General features: G+C 45.2%; 2 protein-coding genes across 6 annotated transcripts in view; one reads left to right on the top strand and one right to left on the bottom strand.

The window, feature by feature from the left end:
- The window catches only part of SGPL1 (sphingosine-1-phosphate lyase 1), a 62186-nt gene extending 48347 nt beyond the window's left edge, over window positions 1–13839 (top strand). For 4 of the 5 annotated variants that reach the window (XM_009245511.4, XM_024253123.3, XM_054521688.2 and 1 more), the window contains 8 exons: window positions 2090–2178; window positions 3548–3653; window positions 4804–4902; window positions 5594–5743; window positions 7108–7346; window positions 9144–9290; window positions 10283–10403; window positions 10937–13839. In XM_009245511.4, coding sequence (XP_009243786.1) covers window positions 2090–2178; window positions 3548–3653; window positions 4804–4902; window positions 5594–5743; window positions 7108–7346; window positions 9144–9290; window positions 10283–10403; window positions 10937–11077 — 1092 coding nt within the window. In that variant the 3' untranslated portion in view covers window positions 11078–13839. 5 annotated transcript variants of the gene reach the window in all.
- Window positions 13840–17243: 3404 nt separating this feature from the next.
- PCBD1 (pterin-4 alpha-carbinolamine dehydratase 1) lies at window positions 17244–22352 on the bottom strand. The gene is made up of 4 exons (XM_009245518.2): window positions 22261–22352; window positions 19532–19663; window positions 18885–18965; window positions 17244–17779 (listed from the first exon to the last, which is right to left on the bottom strand). Exons 1-4 carry the CDS (start codon window positions 22261–22263, stop codon window positions 17681–17683), a joined length of 315 nt encoding a protein of 104 aa, XP_009243793.1. The 5' UTR covers window positions 22264–22352; the 3' UTR covers window positions 17244–17680.
- Window positions 22353–24886: the final 2534 nt, after the last annotated feature.

Genomic DNA, 24886 nt, shown 5'->3' with positions numbered 1-24886 from the left:
AGCTACTTTGGGGGATGAGGTGGGAGGATCTCTTAGGCCTGGGAGGTGGAGATTGCAGTGAGCCGAGATCACACCATGGCACTCCAGTCTAGGTGAAAGATTGAGACCCCATCTCAAAAAAAAACAAAAAAGAAAAAAGTAGAATTTAGGTATTCCTACTTTTACAGTCAAAAGTCCACTGGTGTTTGCATAACAAATAATGATATTTTGACTAGTTATTGGACTAAAAACAGGACACATGAAGCAGGTGACTAGGAATTTGGAAATATTATTGCTTAGGTCATTACTGGACCTTATGAAGAGATTGACGCACTGGTGACTTGGACTTTGCTTGTCCCTCCCCGACTTTCTTCACAGCTGGCTTGACTCCTCTTGTGACATTCTGAGGTTTTATGCTAAGCCACAGGACATGCTGCTGATTTGCAGAGCTGACCTCAGCTGTAAGCACTTTGCCTTCTGCAGCATAGAAATGTAGTGACCTGCAAGTGTCCCATGCCCAAGTTGGGTGCATTATTTTGTGGTGATGGTCACATGTTTCATAAAGACTTCCAGAGTCAAAAAATGACTTTTCTCAGTTCATCTTCCATATAACTCCTGGCCAGAGGGATTTTGTATCCAATGGTATTTTTGTCCTATGTGTGGATATTATTTTAGGAAAGTTCAGTGGTCACTTTCTCTGATTCCATCTTGTATTAAGCTACACTAAATATGAAAGTGTAGAAAGTTTTACTTCTTACCAACAGATGCTAATGTATGACATTGAGTGAAACACTTTAATTCCTCAAGGGCTCAGCTTTCTCACCTGTAAATTGAAAAAACCTTTCAAAGATTGTATGAATCTTCAGAGATGGTAAGTCTAAGAAGTTGTCCAACTAGTTTAGTATTGCGGCTTTTTGTTTGTTTTGGAACGATTCATTCTCATATATTATTTTTTAAAAAAATAGCCAGGTGGCTATGACATGCCTGTGTTGTTCAAGGTTTACTGAGAGTCAAGTCAGGCATTAAGAAATGTGAAGGCCAGGTGCAGTGGCTCACGCCTCTAATCCCAGCTCTTTGGGAGGCTGAGGTGGGCAGATGACTTGAGGCCAGGAGATTGAGACCAGCCTGGCCAACGTGGTGAAACCCCGTCTCTACTAAAAATACAAAAATTAGGTGAGCGTAGTGGTGGGCGCCTGTAATCCGAGCTACTCGGGTAACTATGGCAGGAGAATTGCTTGAACCCAGGAGGCAAAGGCTGCAGTGAGCTGAGATCATGCCACGGCACTCCAGCCTGGGCAACAGAGTGAGACTCTGTCTCAAAAAAAAAAAAAAAAAAAATGGATTGAGGGTTTGTTAGGTGTCAGCCACTAACTATGTCAGGTGCTAGGAATGTTGTCATGAACAGACTGGTCCCTACCTTCATGAATTTATAGTCCAGTGAGGGAAATAAGATGAATAAAAAGACCCCTACGTCTTTTTGTTTGAACTCTGGTAAAGAAATGTGTTTATCAGAGGGGCTAGGCCAAACTTTAGGAAAACATTTTACTTCATTTAAAAAAAATTAGGATTTTTGTTTTATTTTAAATAAGGCAACAAACTTCCATCAAGTAGAAACTTCTGCTTTTCTCTGTCTTTCAAACCTGTCAAAATCAGCAGTTTACTTTGGAAAGTCTGAATGTCTCTTTTTAGTGTATTGCACAGTTTACTAGAATTGTAATCACAATTTCACATTCTTTAATAGGTATTGAAAATTTAAATTAAAATTCTGATATTTTTGAATGGCATAAAATGCCCTATCTTATCTGAAAATTGAAAAATTAATACAGAAATGTAAATGGATTGTGAATAGGTGGGATCTGGCCGAATGTGCATTTGCCTAGGCAGTGCTGAGTTTCTGCTCATTATTTAGTAGCTTTCATTCTTCTCCTGAGCCAAAATTAGGCTTAGCCAATAAAGCCAAATTTTCCTTCTGGAAGACATGGCAGTGTCTGCCTTGCAGCATGCATCCAAGACCTTATCTGTTTCTATATCAAACATTGTCAGGATCAGGGCATGAAGAGCCGGGGCATTCCTGACTCCCCCAACAGATGGCATCTCTTCTTTATTATAGGTGACTTCTGGGGGAACAGAAAGCATACTGATGGCCTGCAAAGCATATCGGGATCTGGCCTTTGAGAAGGGGATCAAAACTCCAGAAATGTATGTATGTGTGGCTGTTTTGTCCCCTTTTGGATTTGTCTGTCTGGAGTACTGCTTTATGAAACTAAACCAGATAATCCATTTTCCTGCTGCTTCTCTTCCTCTGGTAATTCTGGTCCCCTTTCCGCCTGTCCTAGCCCGTCTGCCCTTATCCTTTTACATTCAGTAAAATTCTAAATGGATCAGCCAGTTATTTTTAAAGATCATTCCCATCCCGCCCCACCCCCAGATCATACATAGTATATACTACAAGCAAAAATAAGATCCTTTTTCCAAAAGTGAGAGTTTGAGGACTACATCTTTGAATCCTGTGATATTTGCAAATTATTTGGAGCCTAAAGAAGGCTCTCTAGGTACTTTAGTTCTGCTTACCTTAGAAAGTTACTTAATATTATAGGCTGCCTCAGGGTACTCTCTGGGAAAACTTTAGTGTGAGGGCTGTTTTCTGGGAGGAAGAATAAAAATATCTTTTTGAGATTTATCCACATTGCCTTCCTTGGACATAAATTTGATGTTTAGTTACATTATTTTTTCCTAGACTGTCCCCTTGTACAGTATGTTTATCCTACATCTTAATATTTTTACTGCAAGTATCACTTGACAAAGGGGATTTATTGCATATGGTCTCATGCTGTGGTTCATCTGTGGTTCATATGTAGCATAAGAGAATAAACCAGGCTGCCATTCTTTCTTCATATGTCGATCTTTGGTGCTTGGTACTTCCTCAGTAGTAGAGATTTTTCTCCTCAAAGGAAACAGATTCGTTGTATGAATGGAGTAGTTGAGGAAAGTCTAAAGCAAATACCCGTGACCTCATTTTCTCTTTCAACACTATTTGAAATACTATTTCCAAATGTTTAGGAGAAATGGGGATTTTAGTTTCTTCAGGTTTGTGGTCTTTCAGAGTTGGAAGGGGCCACTGAGCTGATGCTTGGCCGCTGTGTGAACATTTCTGCTTGAACATGTGTTGTGCCGGGAAGCCTTCTTCTCATTCTCACTGAGGTGCCTGTCTTTGGTAGGCAACCGTTAGCCAGCTCTGCCTTGTGTTGCTCTCATCCAAAGTCTCTGTCCCCCAGCTTTCCGCCTGCCAGCCTTGCTTTATGCTTTGGATCCCTCACTGTGGGATCACTTCTGAGTCTTCTTCCTGTTGCCAGAATGATTTCCTAAATAGGAGGGAAGTTTCTGCAGAAAATCAGTTGGCCTCTTTTTGGGTATGCTTAAAAAGAACAGTAAAGCAGTCTAAACACTTAAATTTTTAATTTGGGGAAAAATAATCAGAATTTACTCTCGGTAATTTAAATTAGCTGCTAATGGTGTTTTCTATTATTTTGGCCTGAATTTCATTATTCTCCTCTTCCCTGTCATTTAGTGTGGCTCCCCAAAGTGCCCATGCTGCATTTAACAAAGCAGCCAGTTACTTTGGGATGAAGATTGTGCGGGTCCCATTGACGAAGATGATGGAGGTGGATGTGCGGGTGAGTCCCTCTGGAGGGCCCACTGTCTGTGCTGGGCTCTGACAGCAGAAGGGTCCTCTTGTTGACTAGCCGTTTCCAGTCAGATGGGTCTGACTGCCTTTGATTGTGGCAGCCAGAATATGAAAAACTGCATTGATAGTGGTGATTGACTGCAGCTTCAGTCTTTTCATAGGTTCATGAATTCTAAAAGGTAGGTGATCTAGTCACTAACTTGGGACTTGAGAGACACTGGTTTTGCGGTCAGCGCCATCACTTTTCCTTTCTTTTCTCTATTTTTAAAATGAACATGGACTCACTTCTCCTAAGACTCTTACCATGGCCCGGGCATGGTGGCTCACATCTGTAGTCCCAGCACTTTGGGAAGCCGAGGAGGGAGGATTGCTTGAACCCTTGAGCCCAGGAGTTTGCGACCAGTCTGAGCAACATAGTGAGACCCCATCGCTACACAAAATTTTAAAAAGTAGCTAGACATGGTGGCATGCACCTGTAGTCCTAGCTACTCAGGAGGCTGGGGTGGGAGGATCACTTGAGCCCCAGGAGGTTGAGGCTGCAGTGAGCTGTGTTCACACCACTGTACTCCAGCTTGGGTGACAGAGCAAGACCCTGTCTCAAAAAAAAAAAAAAGACTCTCACTGTGGTTTAGATTGGCTTGAATTAATACCATTGTCATTATAATAGTGATTATTTTTATGCCTCACGTTTGTGTAGAGGAGTTTTCTAGTTTCAGGGTTCTGTCAGAATCCCATTTGAGCTTTATGACATTCCAGAGAGGTTGATAAAGCTGTTATATTATTGTAGCTCACAGATAAGGAACAGACTGAAGTAGCGTACTCAGGGTTTCACTGCGGGTAGGTTGTGGGGCTGGGGCTCACATTTGGCTCTTTGGCCTCTTAGCTCAATATTGTTTTTGCCCCCACAGTGATTCTATTCTTATTTTATGCTCTCAGACTATTCTCCAAATGGACTTACCTGGAGTCACCTGTGTCCTGTCACCATGGTGGGATGCAGTCTTCTCCCAGTTGGAGTGGTGAAGGAGGGGGTACTAGTGGAACTGGAACTCTAAGCTAGCAGCCCAGATTGCTCTTGGCAGCAGAAGAGAAGAGTAATTGTGACATAGATTCTCATTTTCCTTTAAACTTTAAATCCCTAGGCAATGAGAAGAGCCATCTCCAGGAACACTGCCATGCTCGTCTGTTCTACCCCACAGTTTCCTCATGGTGTAATAGATCCTGTCCCTGAAGTGGCCAAGGTATATGAGAGAAATGGGCTGCTAAGGCAGGCAAATGGATATTTTAAAACAAAGCCTAATGGGGCAGTACTTGGCAAATAGAAGCGATTTTTATTTTTGTTTTTGACCACAGTAGTGATGAGTAGCTCTCATCAGCCCTAGGGGAAGCCCTGCAGCTCTGTTCCAAGCCTCTAAAAGTTGCTAGTCTCTGCTGTGGGGGAGGATAGTACAAGGCTGAGGCCTTTTAAACTGGAGATTCTGAAATAGGATTGCCTTTTAGATTGAGATCTGGAAATAATCTGCATGTAGGAATGTGCCCACCAAAAGGGTGATATTCCACATGCTGCCCCTCAGCACCTCCCTCTCCCTCACGCCTCATCCTGCAGTGACTGAGGCAGGACCTTTCCCTTGTGCGAGAGGCAGCCTAAATCAGAGCTCTACTCATTTCCTGCTTCATGTTGCAGAGAGTTTGAGGTCATGCATATTTAAATATAAAATTGATACCATATTTCAGATGAATTATTTTGAAGGGAAAATACATTTGAAAGATAAATTTTGTTGGGAATGTTAAAAATAGCCATTTTTTAAAAACATGGGAGGCATAATACAAAATAGCCTTGTGTTTATAGCCCATCTTTCCACCCATGTCTTGCAGTTTTTATTATAGGGCTATAAAGGAAATTATCTTATGTTCTTTGTTTTTTGGAACAAGCTGGCTGTCAAATACAAAATACCCCTTCATGTTGATGCTTGTCTGGGAGGCTTCCTCATCGTCTTTATGGAGAAAGCAGGATACCCACTGGAGCACCCATTTGATTTCCGGGTGAAAGGTGTAACCAGCATTTCAGCTGACACCCATAAGGTGAGCTAAGGAGGAGATCAAGTGTTACCAGTTGATTATTTTGACTATTATTGATAAAATAAATTGGTAGCTTCCCCGCAAAGTGTAAAATTAACTATAGAATTCTCATCAGATGCTTGTTTTAAACTCTCTCTTTGCCGTCACCAGATCAGCTGGTTCAGGTGATGGGGTATAGTGGTAGAGGTGACAAGCAGTAGTGAAAATGAACCTATTACCTTTATCTCAAATTGGCTAAGAGAATTTCTGTGTCCACTGACTGTGTGTAACTAGAACATGCTAGTGTAGTGGCCCTTGTTAAAAAAGCTCCCTGAAGCCTTGAGCTGATTTGAGGTGGAGGGTAGAGGAGTGTGAGGGTTGGTAGTGGAGTTCCCATGCTGGTAGATAACATTAGAGCTGCTGTGCAACTGGGCTCCTGAGCCTACATGACAGGAGAATGTTGACGGAAGAGTCTTTTGGGAAAGGGGAAGAACCTGTGTGCTCAGGAACATTCAGCATTTGAGATGGCCATGCCTGCCACCCTTGGTGGACTGAGACAAAGTCTAGATCAGTTGATAATGCTATCGAATATACATCCAGATGTGGAAGAAGTATTAGCAGCCTCAGGAATGTGTACCTTGTTTTGATTGCATTTTCAGAGCTTGTTTTAAACTCAAGTATATTAAAGACTTGTTTTTCAAAATCGGTGTGATCTGCAGCCGATTTTCAGTCAGCATCTGTTTTTTCCTTACCACCCAGATAGCTCCTGTGTCTTTTTCCCATAACCATCCATTTCTGGATGGTTCAGGTAATGAAATTAGTTCCACGTTAGTTTTAGTAAGAGTTAATTAGGGGGTCAGATGTTCTATAAGGAAACCAGTTACATAGTTAATTTTGAAGCTGGATTAAGTAGCTTTTAGATTCTGAGCATCATTCTGTTCTCATATGCATAATATTCTTAGTAATACTAAGCAAAAAAAGATGGGAAGGGGGTCAGATGGTGATTTTAACTTGAAGTGACAAATTCCATCCTTTCCTGGCTTCCATTGCAAACTTACCCTTGTTTCCATCCTGACATATGGCCTCCAGAGAAATATTTTAAATAAGGTAAACCACATGCTGGGCAAGAGAGGGAGTAAACTGATTAACTGGGCGCTGTTCTTCCCTGGGTCTCAGATTCCTCATTCCTAACAGAGAGAATTTAAACTCCATCCCTTAAGTTCCTACTACCCTTTAGCATTTTAAGTTTGAATCCTTAATGTGAGTGGGAAACATAACAGAGAAACTGAGAAATAAATAGGATTTCCTTTGCATGATGAGAGTTCTGAGACAAGGTCTGCCAGACAGAACTATACTCTCACTTTTCTTGTCTGCTGCTTCTTCCACAGTATGGCTACGCCCCGAAAGGCTCATCATTGGTGTTGTATAGTGACAAGAAGTACAGGAACTATCAGTTCTTCGTTGATACAGATTGGCAGGGTGGCATCTATGCTTCCCCAACCATCGCAGGCTCACGGCCTGGTGGCATTAGCGCAGCCTGTTGGGCTGCCTTGATGCACTTTGGTGAGAACGGCTATGTTGAAGCTACCAAACAGATCATCAAAACTGCTCGCTTCCTCAAGTCAGAGTATGTGTGGAAGACTGGGGTTCTGCCTTGTCTGTTGCTTTTTTGTCCTAGTAGGCTCAAGGCACCTGCCTGGCTAAGTATCCGTAGTGCTAGCCCACCTGTTGTCTCCTGCGATATAGAGGGCTTAGGGCAGCAGCTTAGGGCTTAGGCCAGACCAGCTGGCCTGGGAGAAGAAGCTCCCTTTCTCTGCCCTGACTTTTGGAGGGTCTTCAGAGATGGGGGCCTCATTTGTAGTTTGTCTCATCTCTGTGGATGTCTTAATAACTGACAGCTCTTACCCTAAGGCTAATGTATAATTTAATGGTTAGGACAGTGATTCCCAAACTTGAGCATGCATTCTAATCACCTGAAGGACTTGTTAAAACACAGGTAGTTGGGCCCACCCCTAGAGTTTCTGATTCAGTGGAACTGGGATGGGCTCTAAAAATTTCCATTTCTGGAGATACTGATGCTACTGCTCCAGGAATCATACTTGAAGAATTATTGGAATAAGAAAATAATTGGAAATGGGCCAGAAGGAATGAGGAAAGGAGGGCAATGAAATCTTGGGTTAAGCCAAGGCCAGAACAGGCTGCATGCTTTGTCTAATGTATCTGTTAACATCTTATCTGCGCATCTCTCTATGTGTCACTGGATTGGGGAGGCTCTTTGAGTATATTGAGGGGGAAGGAAAGCTGCCTGCAGGCATTTCTCATTTGAGAAAGATCCTTGGCCAGGCACGGTGGCTCCGGCCTTTAATCCTAGCACTTTGGGAGGCCAAGGCAAGAGGATCGCTTAAGCTCAGGAATTAAAGACCTACCGGAGCAACATAGTGAGACATTATCTCTACAACAAATTTAAAAATTAGCCATGAGGCCGGGCACGGTGACTCATGCCTGTAATCCCAGCACTTTGGGAGGCTGAGGCAGGTGGATCATCTGAGGTCCAGAGTTCGAGACCAGCCTGACCAACAGGGAGAACCCCGTCTCTACTAAAAATACAAAATTAGCCAGGCGTGGTGGCGCATGCCTGTAATCCCAGCTACTCAGGAGGCTGAGTCAGGAGAATTGCTTGAACCCGGGAGGCAGAGGTTGCGGTGAGTTGAGATGGCACCATTGCACTCGAGCCTGGGCAACAAGAACGAAACTCCATCTCAAAAATAAAAAATAAATAAAAATAAAAATTAGCCACATGTGGTGGTGTGCACCTTTGGTCCCAGCTACTCAGGAGGCTTAAGGCAAGAGGACTGCTTGAACAGCCCAGGAATTTGAGGTTACACTGAGCTATGATCACACCACTGCACTCTAGCCTGGGTGACAGAGCAAGACCCTGTCTCAAATAAGCAAACAAACAAATAAATAAAAATTAGATATATATAAAAGGTCCTCCTATAGCTCTGATAGGGCCATTTATTAAGACCTGCTATACCATTTCTTGCTTTAGACTTTTTAGAACTGTGGATATGGGCAGATTAGTTTTCCAGAAATTTTTTTAGTACATCTTTCATGCCTCAGAAGCATCTAGGGGAATATAATTGGGAGTTGGGTAGACAGGTTCGAAGTCAGTGATTGAGTTATTAGATCTAGATGGGGTTTGGCCCTTGGAATTCCATTTTTATTGTTCCATCTATGATTCTGATCTCAGTAAGAACCACTGATCCAGTGTAGCCTTCTTTTTGAAGGTGAGAAGACTAAAGCCCAAAGGGTTAGATTGCATTCATTATAAGGAAGACTTTGAATGATTAAAGAGATAGTGACCAGGGGACTGTATGTGACTGAATTTACTTTTTTCTTCCTTTATTTATTTTTTTGTTTTAAGACTGGAAAATATCAAAGGCATCTTTGTTTTTGGGAATCCCCAATTGTCAGTCATTGCTCTCGGATCCCGTGATTTTGACATCTACCGACTATCAAACCTGATGACTGCTAAGGGGTGGAACTTGAACCAGTTGCAGTTCCCACCCAGGTAAGCTTGAAGAAGCCTCTTTCCCTTATTTTGCTCCATGACTTTGGAAGAACTTGGGTGGTACAGTAACCTGAAGTATAGAGTTTGACTGCTAGAGACTAGCATGTTAGTAGCAACTGTAGTATCTAAAGGATTTCTCTTTTGCCACCTGGAATTATTAGATACAAAGAACAAGACCATTAGCTTTAAACTCTGGCAGAATTAGGTGACAGCCTCCTAGACCAGTGGTTGGTCATGAGGTTTTTCTCTCAGTCTCTAGCCTTTCTACTCTCCAATCCATCTTGTACACAGCCATCAAATTGCTCTTATAAAATACTCGTTACCTGGCTAATATTTAGTTCAAGACCTTCCTGGGGGTCTCTAATCATTCAGGCCTGCTACTGCCTTCTTTAGTAGACTTTTCTAACCTAATCTTCCATGATGCCTTTGAGTAAATGCACCACTCCAACTGAGTACAGGTCTGTTCATGTCCTCTGTGTACAGCTTAGCCTTCCACACGTTGGTGCATTGCCAGTCCCATCTGGACTGTCTTTTTCCCTCTTCACAATTCCACTAAACCCCACTAAATTCCTCTAGGGCGAGGTAGAATTTCTTCTGTGCCCTGAAGTCCTTTAAGACCCCAGCCATGTGGCACTGTCCCCACAAGAGAACATGGGGGCTGATTATCTAAGATAAAAGTGTCTCATTGATGGTGACGTGGTTGAAGGAATGGTGGTGGAATTTGTGAGGGGGTGGGTGGGACAAAGCAGCCAACCCTCTTCATCCTCTTAGCATGGTTCTCAGTCATGCCGAGAAGCTCTGAGGCCAGCCCATGCCTGACACCCCAAGCATGAGAGAGCTGAGATTCCCAGGACTAGGAACAACTTGGATGACTACACTTGTCAGAAATATTTTGAAAGGGCAACCAGGAAATTCCCGTATTTGGGACTGCATCATTTTAGAACATTTTTTCTTTCTTCAAGGTTCATCTCTCTCTGTCTCTTCTTTCCTAGTATTCATTTCTGCATCACATTACTACACGCCCGGAAACGAGTAGCTATACAATTCCTAAAGGACATTCGAGAATCTGTCACCCAAATCATGAAGAATCCTAAAGCGAAGACCACAGGAATGGTAGGGACACTTGGAGTTTTTTTTCTTCTCTTGGAAATTTAGGTGTTGGTGGAGAGTTTGAAAGAATCAGATGACCTGGAATCTGTTCCTGCCTCTGCCCGTTTGCCACAGACATCTTTTATTTGTTGACTGGAGCTGATGATCTCTGCATCACCCATCCCTTAGGGTTGCTGAAGTCTCAAATGAGATACACTATAAAGTACCTTGCAAGTTAGAGACTTCTGTATAAAAGCAGCTGGTGGTAGTGTCCATTTGAAAAGAAAATTTTGTCACAGGAAAGATAGTAAACATGTTTTTTCTGGAATTTTCTTAGGCTAGTCCCTTTATGCAGAAAGGCAGACTGGAAAGTCCCTGTGAAAAATTGACTATGCCAGCTGTTTTTCTGATAGAATGATGGGATGCCTAAGGTGGAAATGGGGTAGGGCAGTGCACATGCGAAGCTAGGACTCGGGGAGAAGGGGCTTATTGCTGCAGTTTTATTCTTGCTTTTGGACCTGGCCTCACTAATAATGTCTCTTTGTTTGGATTTGTAGGGTGCCATCTACGGCATGGCCCAGACAACTGTTGACAGGAATATGGTTGCAGAATTGTCCTCGGTCTTCTTGGACAGCTTGTACAGCACCGACACTGTCACCCAGGGCAGCCAGATGAATGGTTCTCCAAAACCCCACTGAACTTGGACCCTTTCTAGTCTCAAGGGGATTCCAGCCTTCAGAAGGTTCTTGGGGTATGGAACAGGCCGTGCACAACTTTGACATCTGGTCTTGCTCCATAGAGCACAACTCAGGATAGACCATGAGACAGCTTGAGCCTCAGGATTCTTGTTCTTCCTCTTGTCTTCCTTTTGTGGTTTTTAATTTGAAGACCCCAGAGAATTCCATTACATAATGATTTTGCCCTTGTTATAAATGTTACCCTAGGAATTGTTTTAACCATTTCCTTTTCTAAACTCTTTAGCTTTCAACTTTACTTAAACATTGTGTGGTAGCTCTGACCTGTCCTGATTCTTTAGAGAAGCTGGGGTACAGTTTATGAGACAGCTAGAGCTTCTTTGTTATCTCAGGCAGGAGGCGTTTACATAACGGATGTTTCCTCAGCTGGGTGTGAGGTATACTCTAAGCAGGAGGCTTTTTCAGCCTTCTCTGTCTCTTTTTTTTTTTTTGAGATGGAATTTTGCTCTTTTGCCCAGTCTGGAGTGCAGTGGCATGATCTCAGCTCACTGCAACTTCCACCCACTGGGTTCAAGTGATTCTTCTGCCTCAGCCTCCTAAGTAGCTGGGATTACCGGCACCCACCACCACGCCCGGCTAATTTTTCAATTTTCTTTTTCAGTAGAGACAGGTTCGCCGTGTTGGCCAGGCTGGTCTTGAACTCCTGACCTCAGGTGAACCCCCCCCTGCCTCAGCCTCCCAAAGTGCTGGGATTACAGGCGTGAGCCACCATGCCTGGCCCTGTCTCTCTTAAGAGTAGGTTCATTGTCTCTCTTAGAATCACTTCTATTGCAACTCATTTTCTTTTTCCAGGACACAGATCAACCAAGCTGCTGTTCCCTATTCTGCAGGACAGGACTATTCTAGCATACCTGCTTCATCCACCCAGGCAGGGTTTGGGGTGGTCTGTTCTGTGCCTGCAGTCCCCATTTGACACTTGGTTGCCACCATCTTTGGAGATTATTGTTTGGAGTGATGCTTCCATTGGCTTGTTCTTGTTACCATGGACTAGGAAGAAAACATGGTTTCCAAATAATCTAGGAGCTTTTGGCCATGGTGCTGCCTTCCTGAAGTGGCAGTGGTCAGAGCACACCTGAACCCTATCCTGGGCTGGTGATGAGCAGAAATCAGCTTTTTTTTCTATGCTTTTCTGAATATCAGAGTAGGATGAACACCCAGATTCAAATATGTCACCAAAGTTGGTGGTGGTCCTTCCCTGCACCCTTGCGTTAAGCCATTATGTAATGAAAATGTGTTTGCTTGAAGGAACAGCTCAAAGCACCTTCACAAGTTGCCTTGACTTACCCTAGGTAGGTGTGAAAGAGCACCCGTAGCAAGGAAAATTTTCTCTATTAGTGTGTTCTTCTGCCTCTTCCCCCTTGATTCAGCTTTCAGAGGTACTATGGCAGTTTTGCCTCAGGTGTTGGACATTTCTCAGCCCTGGCTAAAAGGGAGCAGCACAGGGAGAGAAACAGGATAGGAAAGTAGAATGGCGAGCAGCCTATGGCCCAGGGCCTGTAATCCCTTCCCAAGACTAGCTGCTCAGGGTGGTGCAGGGACAGGACCAGACCCTGCGCCCATTTCCTGCCCTCTTTCCCTGTAGGGAACTCTCCTCTAGGCTGAGCCACTGTCCTGCTCTAATGACACTATAGCTTGTGCCTTTCTCCTCAGCAGTGAGCAGTGAGCTACTCCTGGCCCAGGCCCTAGGGGAAATGGATCAGTCTTTGAGGTTTCTATTTGGGGAGGGGAGTACTTAAGATGAGTCAAGAGACACTTTCCTGTGTTCCATTCCCCATCTCAGGGACTCCTGAATATTCAGCCTCTCCAGGCTGGTATCTTCTAGTTTCCCCCACTGGGAATGCTGGCTGGGAGAGCCATGACTACCAGACTTTTCCTCAGGCTCCTTGGCATGTTAGTCTGAAGGGTTCTTGAGCACTGTACTACTGACCCAACAACTGTGACTAGCTGGCCATGCCATTCAGGGCTGGTGTGGCATTTATGTGTGTGTGTGTGTGTGTTTCCTGTTTGCCCAGCAGTGCATTGTGGATTCCAAGAGTGGGTAGTCTGTGTGTGTGTGTGTGTGTGTCAGAGGGAGACCTGGCAGGCACCTCTTTGAGAGTAGCTGTGGTCAGAGCTGTGTGGTCAGTGCATTATGTTGAATGAGGTCCAGGAACCCAGAGCCACCCAGCAGACACCACTGTGGCTTGCCAGCTGCCAAGATGGAGAAGCATGTGCCCCTATAGAGTGTCTCCCCAGGACCAGACCCTGAGCCACTCGCTTCCTCTGTGCTGTGACAACATTGGTGCCAGGGGAGATGGTGTTTTTCAAAGGGACCTACTGTAGCCACTTTAATTTACAATTAAGAGCCTTAGTTTGACTTAACACTTTTGTAGGCTTTTCATTTTGTATTTTTGTGTATGTGTGCATATAGCAGCTACTCTGTAGCGGAGATGGGTAGAGAGTCTTAATAGTATCATGTCTCATGCAGATGTCACATCGGCCTCTGCAAAAACTGTACTGTCTTGTTTCTGCATTAGACTTAAGTAGTCATGTGAATATACTGCTATGTCACTTTTAATATTACGAGTTTTATACTTGGAAAATGGTACTTGCTTCTTTTAAATCTCTGTCTTCTCTAACCTCCCCCTTCCCATTTCAATGCTCCCTTCCTAATTTCAGCAATAATCTCAAAAAGCAATTAAATAGTTAAATGACCCTAATGGTAATTACTGTGGATGGTTGCATTCATTTGATTACTTGGGCACACACGAGATCACAAATGTGGCAGTGGCCATGCTTGAATGGGCTCCTGGTGAGATATTGCCGCCTGGTGGTGAAACAGTCGTGTGTGCCCACTGATACCACGACCAATGAAAGAGACACAGTTAAGCAGCAATCCATCTCATTTCCAGGCACTTTAATAGGTCGCTGATTGTCCCTGCACCAGCAGTGGTAGTCGTACCTATTTCAGAGAGGTCTGAAATTCAGGTTCTTAGTTTGCCAGGGACAGGCCCTATCTTATATTTGTTTCCATCTTCATCATCCACTTCTGCTTACAGTTTGCTGCTTACAATAACTTAATGATGGATTGAGCTATCTGGGTGGTCTCTAGCCATCTGGGCAGTGTGGTTCTGTCTAACCAAAGGGCATTGGCCTCAAGCCCTGCATTTGGTTTAGGGGCTAACAGAGCTCCTCAGATAATCTTCACACATATGTAACTGCTGGAAATCTTATTCTATTATGAATAACAAATGAGAAGTTTTTCCAAAGGGTTAGTCAGGATCTGAAGGCTGTCATTCAGATAACCCAGCTTTTCCTTTTGGCTTTTAGCCCATTCAGACTTTGCCAGAATCAAGCCAAGGATTGCTTTTTTGCTACAGTTTTCTGCCACAGTTTTCTGCCAAATGGCCTAGTTCCTGAGTACCTGGAAACCAGAGAGAAAGAGGATCCAGGATGTACTTGGATGAGGAGGCCTGGCTTATCTAGGAAGTTGTGTCTGGGGTGCTTATTGCTGCTCCGTACAGCTGTACGTCAGCCCCTTGGCCTTCTCTGTAGGTTCTTGGCAGCAATGAGCAGCTTTCACTCAGTGACACAAGTAATTACTGAGTCCTAATTTGATAGCCACCAACTGTACCTGGGTAGGCAAAGTCAGATTTTTGAGAACCTTTTCTTGATTTGAAGTTTTAATTACCTTATTTTCTTTTATGCTTTCCTCTGTCTTGTAATCTCTTCTCTTCTTAATATCCTTCCCTATAATTTCAATTATTTGGATTAATTTTAGAATAAACCTATTTATTTCTTAAAAAAAAAAAAAGAAAGAAAGTGTAACCTGTGTCTTTGTCTCACATAAATGTGCTTCATACAACTGTAGTGCTGCCAAAGTTGGCTTTATTTTTTGGAGACGAGGTTTCACTGTCACCCAGGCTAGAGGGCAATGGCATGATCATCACTAACGGTAGCCTTGACTTCCTAGGCTCAAGTGATCCTCCCATCTCAGCCTCCCGAGTAGCTGGGACCACAGGTGCGTGCCACCATGCCCGGCTAATTTTTCTGTATATTCTGTAGAGACAGAGTTTCTCTACATTGCCCGGCCTAGTCTCTAACTCCTGGGCTCAAATGATCCTCCCGCCTTGGCCTCCCAAAGTGTTGGAAATACAGGCATGAGCTGTCCCTGCACTGGGCGAACATTTTTCAACCCTTGACCCTTGAAAATAAGCAGAGGCAGGAATGTAACATAACAGCATAGTCCATACCTCCGCATCTGGCGTCTTCTGTCCTCCAATCCTCCAGTCATCAGATCAAAGCACACTTGGAAAAATTTAAGTCAGAAGTGGAGCAGATGGGAGACCACTGTCTGAATCTTGTTTGCCATCAATATAGGTATTGATAATCCTTTACTAGCATATATGCCAGGAACGGGGTCCCGCTAATCCCTCTTATGAACAATACGCTTATTTTTCAACCTCCAGCCTCTACCCCTTTCCTGGCCTTTGCTGGGGGACCAACTCATCCAGGCTGAGTTGTGACATGGCTAGATGCCTGCTCCAAGTGACCCTGGCATTTACAAGTCAGCTTAGTACTTGGGTTAGGAGACACAGGTGAGAACTATTAGGAAGAAGGCTTCCCAGTCTCTACATAGTGACATGTGAGGTAAAATTTGTGTGGCATTCTCGTGGGGGTAGAGATGAGGCTGCTCTCAGTGCCCCCTTCTTCATGACACAGCGTGGGAATATTCTGTCCTAGAGAGTTCCTGGCTGGGGAACTGACTGCAAACCATCTCTTAACTGCTTCAGTGATAAATAGCCTGCCAGGTCCTAAGCTGCTTGTGTCTTCTCTCTTGTGGAGTAAAACCAGGCAAGCCCTAAGAACTTTGCTAAGATTTTAAGAAACTGAAGACACCATCAGGATTTGGGATCTCCCATATCTGATATGATAGGCCTGTGTATTAGGATTCTCCAGAGAAACAGAATCAATACACACACAGAGATTTCTTATAAGGAACTGGCTCATGTGATTATGGAGGCTGACAAGTCCCAAGATCTGTAGTTGGCAAGCTGGAGAACCAGGAAAGCAGATGGTATTGTTGCAGACCGGAGGCTTGCAGCCTTGAGACCTAAGGAGAGTGGATGTTTCAGTTTAAGTCCGAAAGCAGGAAAAGACCAATGTCCCACCTCAAGGCAGTCAGGCAGGAGGACTTCCCTTTTATTTGGAAGAGGGTCAGCCCTTTTTAGCCCTTTTGTTCTATACAGGCCTTCAGTTGGTTGAATGAGGCCACCCATGTTAGGGAAGACAGTTGGCTTTACTCAGTCTACTGATTCAAATGTTATCCTCATTCAGAAACACCCTCACAGACACACCCAGAATGCTTGACCAAATGCCTGGGCACCCCATGGCCCAATCAAGTTGGCACATAACATTAGCCATCACAGCCAGGAAGAAAATACAGGTTGAGTATCCCTTACCTGAAAGGTGTGAGACCAGAAGTATTTAAGATTTTGGATTTTGGAATATTTGCATTATACTGACAAGTTGAGCATCTCTAATCTGAAAATCAGAAATCTAAAATGATCCAATGAGTATTTCCTTTGGGCATCATGTTGGCATTCAAAAAGTTTCAGATTTTGGATTTCCAATTTTCAAATTAGGGATGTTCAACCTGTAATATGGCCCCAGACTGCCTTTCTAGACATAGGTTCCACAATGCATATAATACCTGTGCCCTTCACACCCTTATCTGTGTTCATGGTGTTCTCTCAGCCATCTCTGCCTCCCAAGAATCCTACCAGGTCTTCAAGGCATAACTCAAAGCCTCCAGATTTGCCCTTTTCACCATTAATCACTTGCGTTCCCTTTAGCTCATTTCTTATCCTGCCACCTAGCATTAATTCACTCTAGTAATAGTTAATTAGTACTAGTTAATTGGTAATTGGTAATAGTTAATTGTGTTCCTGTTTGATGGTAATCAAATGATATCCCCTAGATGATAATGAATCTGAAGGCAAGGTGGTCTGGTCCCTCTCTTTTTCCAGTACCTTGAACAGTGCCTAGCACAGAGGAAGTGCTTTCATTTAAATGCCTATTGACTCCAATTTGGATTGACCTATGGAAAAGAAGTTTCTAGAGCCTGAGACCAAGTGACATAATAGTTTTATTTGAGACATAACAGCACATGTGTTTCTGTTACATAGTGTGGGGTTTAGGGTCCTGGTTTCTAAGACAAGACTTTATTTCACCCTGTATCACAGCTTCCTGGGAAATGAATTAGGGAGCAAGACATGGCCTGGCAAGAAAATCATTATTGTTGCTGGGAAGTTGCAAAGAAAGGGGAGAGCTTATTCAAATTAGCGTAACAGAGCCCCCAGGATGAAGAAAGTGGTCCAGGGAAAAGGTCTAAATTCCTGGTGTTGGGGACGCTGGCACATCCCACAGCAAGGACTCACCCCTCAACGGCGGCAGCTGGGTCTTGGGAGGGGAGTGGCGGGAGGGCAAGGGCTCCTCAGCTCCCTCCCTGGATTCCCAGTTCAGTCACCCCTTCCCCCTGAAGAATTCAAAGAGGAAGGGCAGGGTCTATGTCATGGACACTGCTACTTGTTCGATGAAGCTGGCCAGGTTTATGTCCCGTTCTGAAAGGCCGGCACACTCATGGGTGCTCAGCGTGATGTGGACCTGAAATGAAACCAGAAATTCTGCTTCCACTGACTTCACTTAAGAACAGGAGGGAGTCACTATCTGCTCATTTCTAGTCACTCCTGCCCTGCTAGGAGCTCCAGAATAGCAGCTGGCCACTACAATCTCGCCTGGGGACTCCTTCCTGACATGTCTGTAACAACATCTACATCTCCCCTTTGCTGTCTTTCAAAAATAATCGTGACTTCAGCTATAGAATAAAAACTTAATATCCGAATGTCAAGAGCAACCTAAAAGCTAAAGACAAAACCAAAAACCAATGCCAACTCCTAAACACTATCCATTCACAGACGGCCTCTTCCACCCTTACTGTTTTTATAAACAGAGACCAGCAGAGCTTTTGGCACATGGTAGGCATTTAATGACTGTTTCTATTCATTAAGCAAATAATTTGATAGGTTGGCTATGTGTGTGTATTTTTTTTTTTTTTTTGAGACGGAGTCTTGCTCTGTCTCCCAGGCTGGAGTGCGGTGGCTCAATCTCTGCTCACTGCAAGCTCTGCCTCCCGGGTTCCCACCATTCTCCTGCCTCAGCCTCCCCAGTAGCTGGGACTACAGGCGTCAGCCACCACGCCCGCCTAATTTTTTTGTGTTTTTCAGTAGAGATGGGGTTTCACCGTGTTAGCCAGGAGGGTCTCGATCTCCTGACCTCGTGATCCGCCCACCTTGGCTTCCCAAATATATGTGTATTCTTAGTTCAAGTTTATTACTTTTTCATTCTTCCTTACCTCCAGCAAGATTAAAGCCGTTTAGAGCTATGAACACTGAATTAAGTATGCCTGATTCCCACAGCCTTTCCTTTCTTGGGTTTTGCCTTCTTAATGTCTACTTAAATGTCTACTTTAACCACAACTACCTCATGCATCTTTTAATTTGCATTTCTTTATAGTAAGACTGATTTTTTTTCCAGGGGTATTTATGTTGATTCTAGGCATGTGCAATCTCAGTGAGATTGGAAATGAGATGAGTGGATGACCTATGGGTCAGGAAGGCGCATTGTTAAGTCCAAAAGCCTTCAGAATGTGTCGGAGTTCGCAGTATTTGGATGGGGGCAGAGCACAACAGAGGCACACAGCATCACTCACCTTGTTGTACACGTTAAACCATTCAGGATGGTGGTCCAGTTTCTCAGCCTGCAGGGCCACTCTTGTCATGAACCCAAAGGCCTATTTAAGTGGAGTGAGAGCCAGATTAGTGTTCTAAGAGAAACGACTTCTGGACATCACCAATTCAAGGCCTAGATGCAGGAGGATGAATTAACTTCCCCCCAGGAGACTCCTCTATCTTTAATCATTTCCCCCTTGACATCCTGTCACTGGTTCTCAGGCTTGAGTTAGAGATTGTCCTTGCAGTAGAAGAAAGTCTTGCTATTTAGGACGCCAACAAGGTGGAAACACCACAACAGGCTTTTGGTCTGGCCAGTCTTGGCTGTCTGTTCAAATGTCTTCAGATGTGCATGTTTTCTACTTGAACTATCTCCTCAGAAGACTGTTGCTAAAAGTTCCAGGAAGGGAGAGCCCAAGACACATCCTCCTATGGCTCTCCAATCCCCAAGGATGATACTTTCTGAGTTAGACAGGAAAATTAATTTCCCCACCGGCACAGTGCCCAAATAACTGGATGAGTGTGGTGTCTGAGAGTCTTGGCTAACAAGACGTGAAGGGAGAGAACATGCCTTGTAAGGTGACCCCATCAGCCCATCAGAAAACTCTGTCCCACCCTGGTGCCATACCCTGTTGAAGTCTTTGAAATGAAACTGCTTGAAGATGGCATCACGGCCTTCCAGCTCATTCCACCCCACGGCCCTCAGGTTTGGCAGCAGCTGGTCCCTCTCCTCAGCGCTCAGCCTGTGTGCTTTGCCAGCCTAGAAGAGGGAAAAAAACAGAAGCCCAAGGGCATTTCTCTTTATAGGTCAAAACAGAGGGGCTCCAACCTTTAGGGGAACTTAGCCTCCACTGGCTGCTTTGGACGTGGGTGACCAAAGGGCAGCAAGTCTTTGAGCAATAGGCTGGGAGGCCTCAAGGATGGCACCCTGCCCAGGAGGTGGGGTCCAGGCTCGTCCGCCGATAGGCTCTCAGGTCTTGGGTTTTACACTCCACACACAGAAAGGAAATCCCAAAAGCAATGTAATTCATATGATGGAGACAGAGAAGCACTCTTCCCCCACCCTACCCTCAAAGCCTTACAGACCTTCCCTCCATGAGATCTATTACATCAGTGAGGGCGTAAAAGCAAAATAAATCCCAGATGCAAATATATTACTCCACAACCTCTCAGGAAGAGTACCCATGACTGTCCCCCCTTCCTTTTCCTATGATGTACTTCATCATATGCACCCCATGTCCCTACCGTAACTTTCACGTGTATTGAAGAGGAAACAGGCCTAGAGAGGGGAAACAACTTGTCTGCTGTTCTTTCCCGCCCACCCCTAGCCAGTGACAGCGCAGCGTTGTCTGTGTGTCAGTATCCCTGGGGCTGGACAAAGGAGCTACATTTAAAATAAGTGTCCAGCCCATTCTTAGCCACACTGCAGCTGACGGCCATTTTCACTACCTCTAGTAGGTCCTCAGTCATGCTCCCAGGCAGCCTCTGGTCCTGAGCCGCCAGGGCTAGGTTTCTCTGGTTTTCTGTCTGCTTTTCTGGCTGGTTGGGAAGCTCAGGCCAAAGTGGAAGGAACTTGGCCAAAGGCAGCTGGCAAACCTAGTGCCCCATCCTATTTACCTAATGTGCAAAGTGCCCTCAAGGCAGCCCAAATTGGCACAATTCAGGCCATGAGTGGAACCTCAGAGAATGCAAGGAAACAAGGGTCAGTTTCATCCTAGGAGGATCCAGGTCTAGGAGCTTAACAGATCCCAGAACCTAGGCTTCTAGAGTAGCACCACCCCAGGGCAGAAATAGAGTGCTGAATTGAAAAGATACCCTTAGGGGTGGGGAGGGAATGTGAGGGAGGTTAATTTAGCGTTTATGAGGCAGCCTGCAGACTGGACACCATGTGTTGATTGGCAGGAGGTTTGAGCCCCGCTTTCACCATTTACCAGCCAGGTGGCTGTACCTCTCTTGGCAGAACCTCCACCTCCACAGATCATCATGAGGTGCCAATGGGGCACTTTAGGAAACTCCACCGCTATAAAGCAAATGTCATCTGCATTACAAAAAAAATACTTCTTAAGGCAAGCAGGCTTGTGATGGGCCTGGTAGCATTTGGGGTAGCTGAAGCATCGCAGTGCTTTCCTAAGTCGGTCTTTTTTCCCTGCTGTTTCCCTCCTGAAAACGTGAGCTTTCTCTGGACTGATGTAGCTTGGCCCGTCTCTTCCCCTCGGCTCTGGATGGTTATAGGGATTGAATGGCAGCAGCGATTTGCATCATCTGCCCAGTAGGGAGGTCTCCACTCCAGACCTGGCCTTCTCCCGGTGGCTGACTGCCTGGTCCGTGTATCCAGACAACCAGAAGTCAGCCAAAGCATCAGAGCCCACTGTTTACTTCCTTGGCTCTTAAAGGGGTGGGTGGGTCCAGGTGAGCTCTTAGGCTTCCCTTTCTCGGTAGAGCCTTCTGGAACCCCCCAAGTCGCACAGCCTGGGGCTGAACTGACAAACCTTCCAGGTGCCGGCTTTGGAGACAGAGAGGGGGACGGTGCCCCGTTTGCCTCCTCTGGAGAGGTGTGGGGAGTGGTTACCGATTTCCCAAGCCTGCATCTCTGGGACCTCAGCGCCCCTCACAAACAGCCCCACTCATCCTCCCTTCCCCAAGTCCCTTTCCTATCAAAAGGCCCTCCCAGTCTTGCCTGCTCCGAAGGCCTGTGGACCAGAAATGGTCTGAGGAAGCTCCCGAGCTTACAGCAGAGCAAGGGCCCCGCCCCCACCCCGGGGGTGGGTGGGGGAAGCTCACCCGGGAGGAGGTCTGCTCCAGCGCCACCAAGCCCCCGTGGCCTGGCACGGGCCTCAAGCCGGCGCGGGGGCTGGCTCTGGGGCTCGGGACAGCACACCGGCGCAGAGCGTGAGTCCCAGGCAGACCCCGTACCCAGAGTGCCAGCGGGAAGGGGCAGCGGACAGGCACGCACAGGAGCGCGCAAACTCAGCCTCCCTCTCGCTCCCATCCCAGTATAAAGCAGAGTCAGGCCACTAAGGGGACGAGATCTGTGGACTCCTCCACGACTGTCCTCCCCGGCCCAGGAAGGTCGTAGGCCCCGCCCCCGGCAGGGTCCCGGAACAAGCACTGGCCGGGGTCAGGGCAGGCCTGGCCTCCCAACTGAGTGGGATTCGGACCCGCCACTGCCGCTCTCAGGGCCTCAGCTTCCCCTCCCCGCCGCCGGCGACAGACAGCCGGGCAGAGACCCCACTCTCGGACCCCGGCGGCTCCGCAGAGGCCTCGTAAAGACCCTCCGCCGCCCCTTCCCGCTCCCACCTCGCTCGCGGCTGCCCCGGCCCCGCTGCCCCGATCGCGGCCGCGCACCCCTGGACTCACCATGGCGCGGGCGGCAGCAGGTGGCCAGCGGAGAGGGCAGGCGGCGGCCGGGCGCGCAGGCGGCCGTCCCTGGGCGGGGCCGCGCTCGGGCCGCCCTCGGGCCGCCCTCCGGTAATGATTAACGTCCCCAGCCAGGGACGCGCTCTGCCTGCTTGCTTCCAGCACTTTCCTCGCTGCTCAGAGCCACCCTACGTGCTTGTTTTAGGGAGCTAGGCTGAAGCATGAGGGCTCCAAATGCCCGCTTCTGGGTTGGAATCCCACCCCGCCGCTTACAGCTGGGTGGCCCTGGGCGCCAGAATACCTATTTTTTTCTTTATAAAAATCTCTTATTTGGATATAATTGACATGCAATAAATTGCACATATTCAACGTGTACAATTTGATAAATTTTAATATGTTTCCCTCATGAGACCATCACCGAGATCAAGATTATGAACATATCATCACCCCTGCAAGTTTTCCCGTGCCCTTTGGTAACCCCTTCCTCCCAAAACCCCCTGCCCAGGCAAGCACTGATGTACTTTAGGTCACTATAAATTAGTTTGCATTTTCTAGAATTTTATGTAAATGGACCATACAGTATATACTCAGGATAACTGTTTTGGGGTTCAGCCATGTTGTTGCCTATATCAAAGATTTCTTCCTTTTATGGCTAAGTAAAATTTATTTTATAGTATTGCATTGTACAGATAGACTACAATTTGTTTAGCGATTCACTATTGGACATTTGTGTTGTTTGCCTTTTGGCTATTACAAATAAAGCTGCTGTGACTATGGTGCACACATCTTCGAAAGTACATATGTTTTAATTTTCCTTGAGTAAACACTTAGGAATGGAATGCCTGGGTCATATGGTAGGTGGACTTTTATAACTTATTAGGAAACTGCCATACTGTTTTGCAAAATGGTTCTATCATTTTACATTCCTAGCAGCAGTGTATGAAGGTTGCAGTTCTGTGTCCTCACCAACACTTGATATAGTCAGCCTTTTAAATTTTAGCCGTTCTAATTGGTGTGTAGTAGTATCTCATTGTGGTTTTGAGTTTCCTTGATTAGTAATTGTATTAAATATCTTTTCATGTACTTATTTGCTAAGGATAAGTTTTTTTTTAGTGAATAGCATGTTTGAATTTCCTCCCCATTAAAAAAGAAATTGGGTTGTTTTCTTATCGAGTTTTGAGGGTGTTTTATTCTGGATATAAGGACATGATCAGGCAGTGATTTGCAAATATTTTCTTTGCATTATCTTACGGTGCCTTTCAAAGAGCAAACGTTCTTAATTTTGATGAAATCCAGTATATCAAATGTTTCCTTTATGGATTTCTATTTTGATGTTGTACGCGTAGAAATCTTGCCTAACCCAAGATCAAAAAAGTTTTCTCCTATGTTTTATAGCTTTTGGTTTTACATTTAGTCTGTGATCCACTTTGAGTAAATATTTTTATATGCTTCAAGTTGTAGATCCAGATGCACTTTTGCACATGGCGATTCAGTTATTTCTTTCTCCACTGAATTGTCTTCACACCTTTGTAAAACATCAATTGACTGTATACATGTGTGTTTATTTCTGAGCCCTTTCTTCTGTTCCATTGATCTGTTTGTCCGTCATGACAGAACACTACCTTGTCTTGATTATTATAGCTTTATAATAAGTCTTAGAGTCAGATTAGAAAAGTCCTCTCACATTTCACATTTTTTCTATTAACTTTTATTCTTATACTCCACTTTTATTCCCCGCCCTCCTGCCACCGCCCATAGCAGCCTCTCTAATGTGTTAATGTGTATTTTTGTTTGCACATGTTCTTGCAAAATGTGTGGTGGTGTTTCGTCTATATGTATTTTTAAATTTATGTAAATGGTATTATGTAAATATATTACATTTCTCAGTCTGTTTCTTACAAAACAGAGTATTTAGTGGAAAATTAAGATCTACCCATGTTGCTATATGTATATTCAATCTGTAGCTTTTAACTGCGGCCTAGTATTTTGTAATGAGAGTCTGCCATGGGTTTCTTGTTCTATCAGTGATGGACACTCAGGTTCCCTTCAACTTTCTGCTGCTACCACCACCTCCCAAGCCCATGAGCATGTGGGCACACAAACACATACATACACAGAGTTAAACAACAATGCTGCTGCAGTGAACGTCTCTAATAGCTCCCTGGGCTGTGGGCAGTTTCTTAGGCAACTTAACTATATCCATACCCTATAAATCCAGCAATTCCCCCCATGGGTGTGTATCTCAAAATAGTTCTAGATGACGTCCAGAATGGGTACACCAGTCCTCATTCTCGCCCGCACGGTGTGAGAGGGTACTATTTCCATATGCACCTTACGCATACATACTCACACTTGCCATTAGCCAGCTTTTTATTTTTTGTCAGGCTAATAGCTATAAAATGAGAGCTTTTTGTGATGCAGGATTTTTCTTGACCCCTTTGCTGGGGTTGCAGCAGGGAGTGCCCTATCTACTCAGCTCTCCAGGCCACATCTGGCTTGTGTTACAGCCCACGGCTCACGCGGCCACTGCGGCTATATGCTCAGCCCCTGGCGGGAGGGAGCATGTGACCGAGTGAATGCAGGGTCCAGCCAGCTGCATTGAGCCATGACACAGGAGCTCTGTGTG

The sequence above is a fragment of the Pongo abelii genome, chromosome 8, assembly GCF_028885655.2.
Source record: "Pongo abelii isolate AG06213 chromosome 8, NHGRI_mPonAbe1-v2.0_pri, whole genome shotgun sequence".
Taxonomy (NCBI): domain Eukaryota; kingdom Metazoa; phylum Chordata; class Mammalia; order Primates; family Hominidae; genus Pongo; species Pongo abelii.
This window is presented reverse-complemented; position numbering and strand designations above follow the sequence as displayed.

Excerpts from the sequence above, each read along its gene's own strand:
- PCBD1 (XM_009245518.2), bottom strand. Across the intron at positions 18,966-19,531 it reads ATTTCAAAGACTTCAACAGG|GCCTTTGGGTTCATGACAAG; the intron begins GTATGGCACCAG and ends CCACTTAAATAG. Across the intron at positions 17,780-18,884 it reads GGTTTAACGTGTACAACAAG|GTCCACATCACGCTGAGCAC; the intron begins GTGAGTGATGCT and ends GTTTCATTTCAG.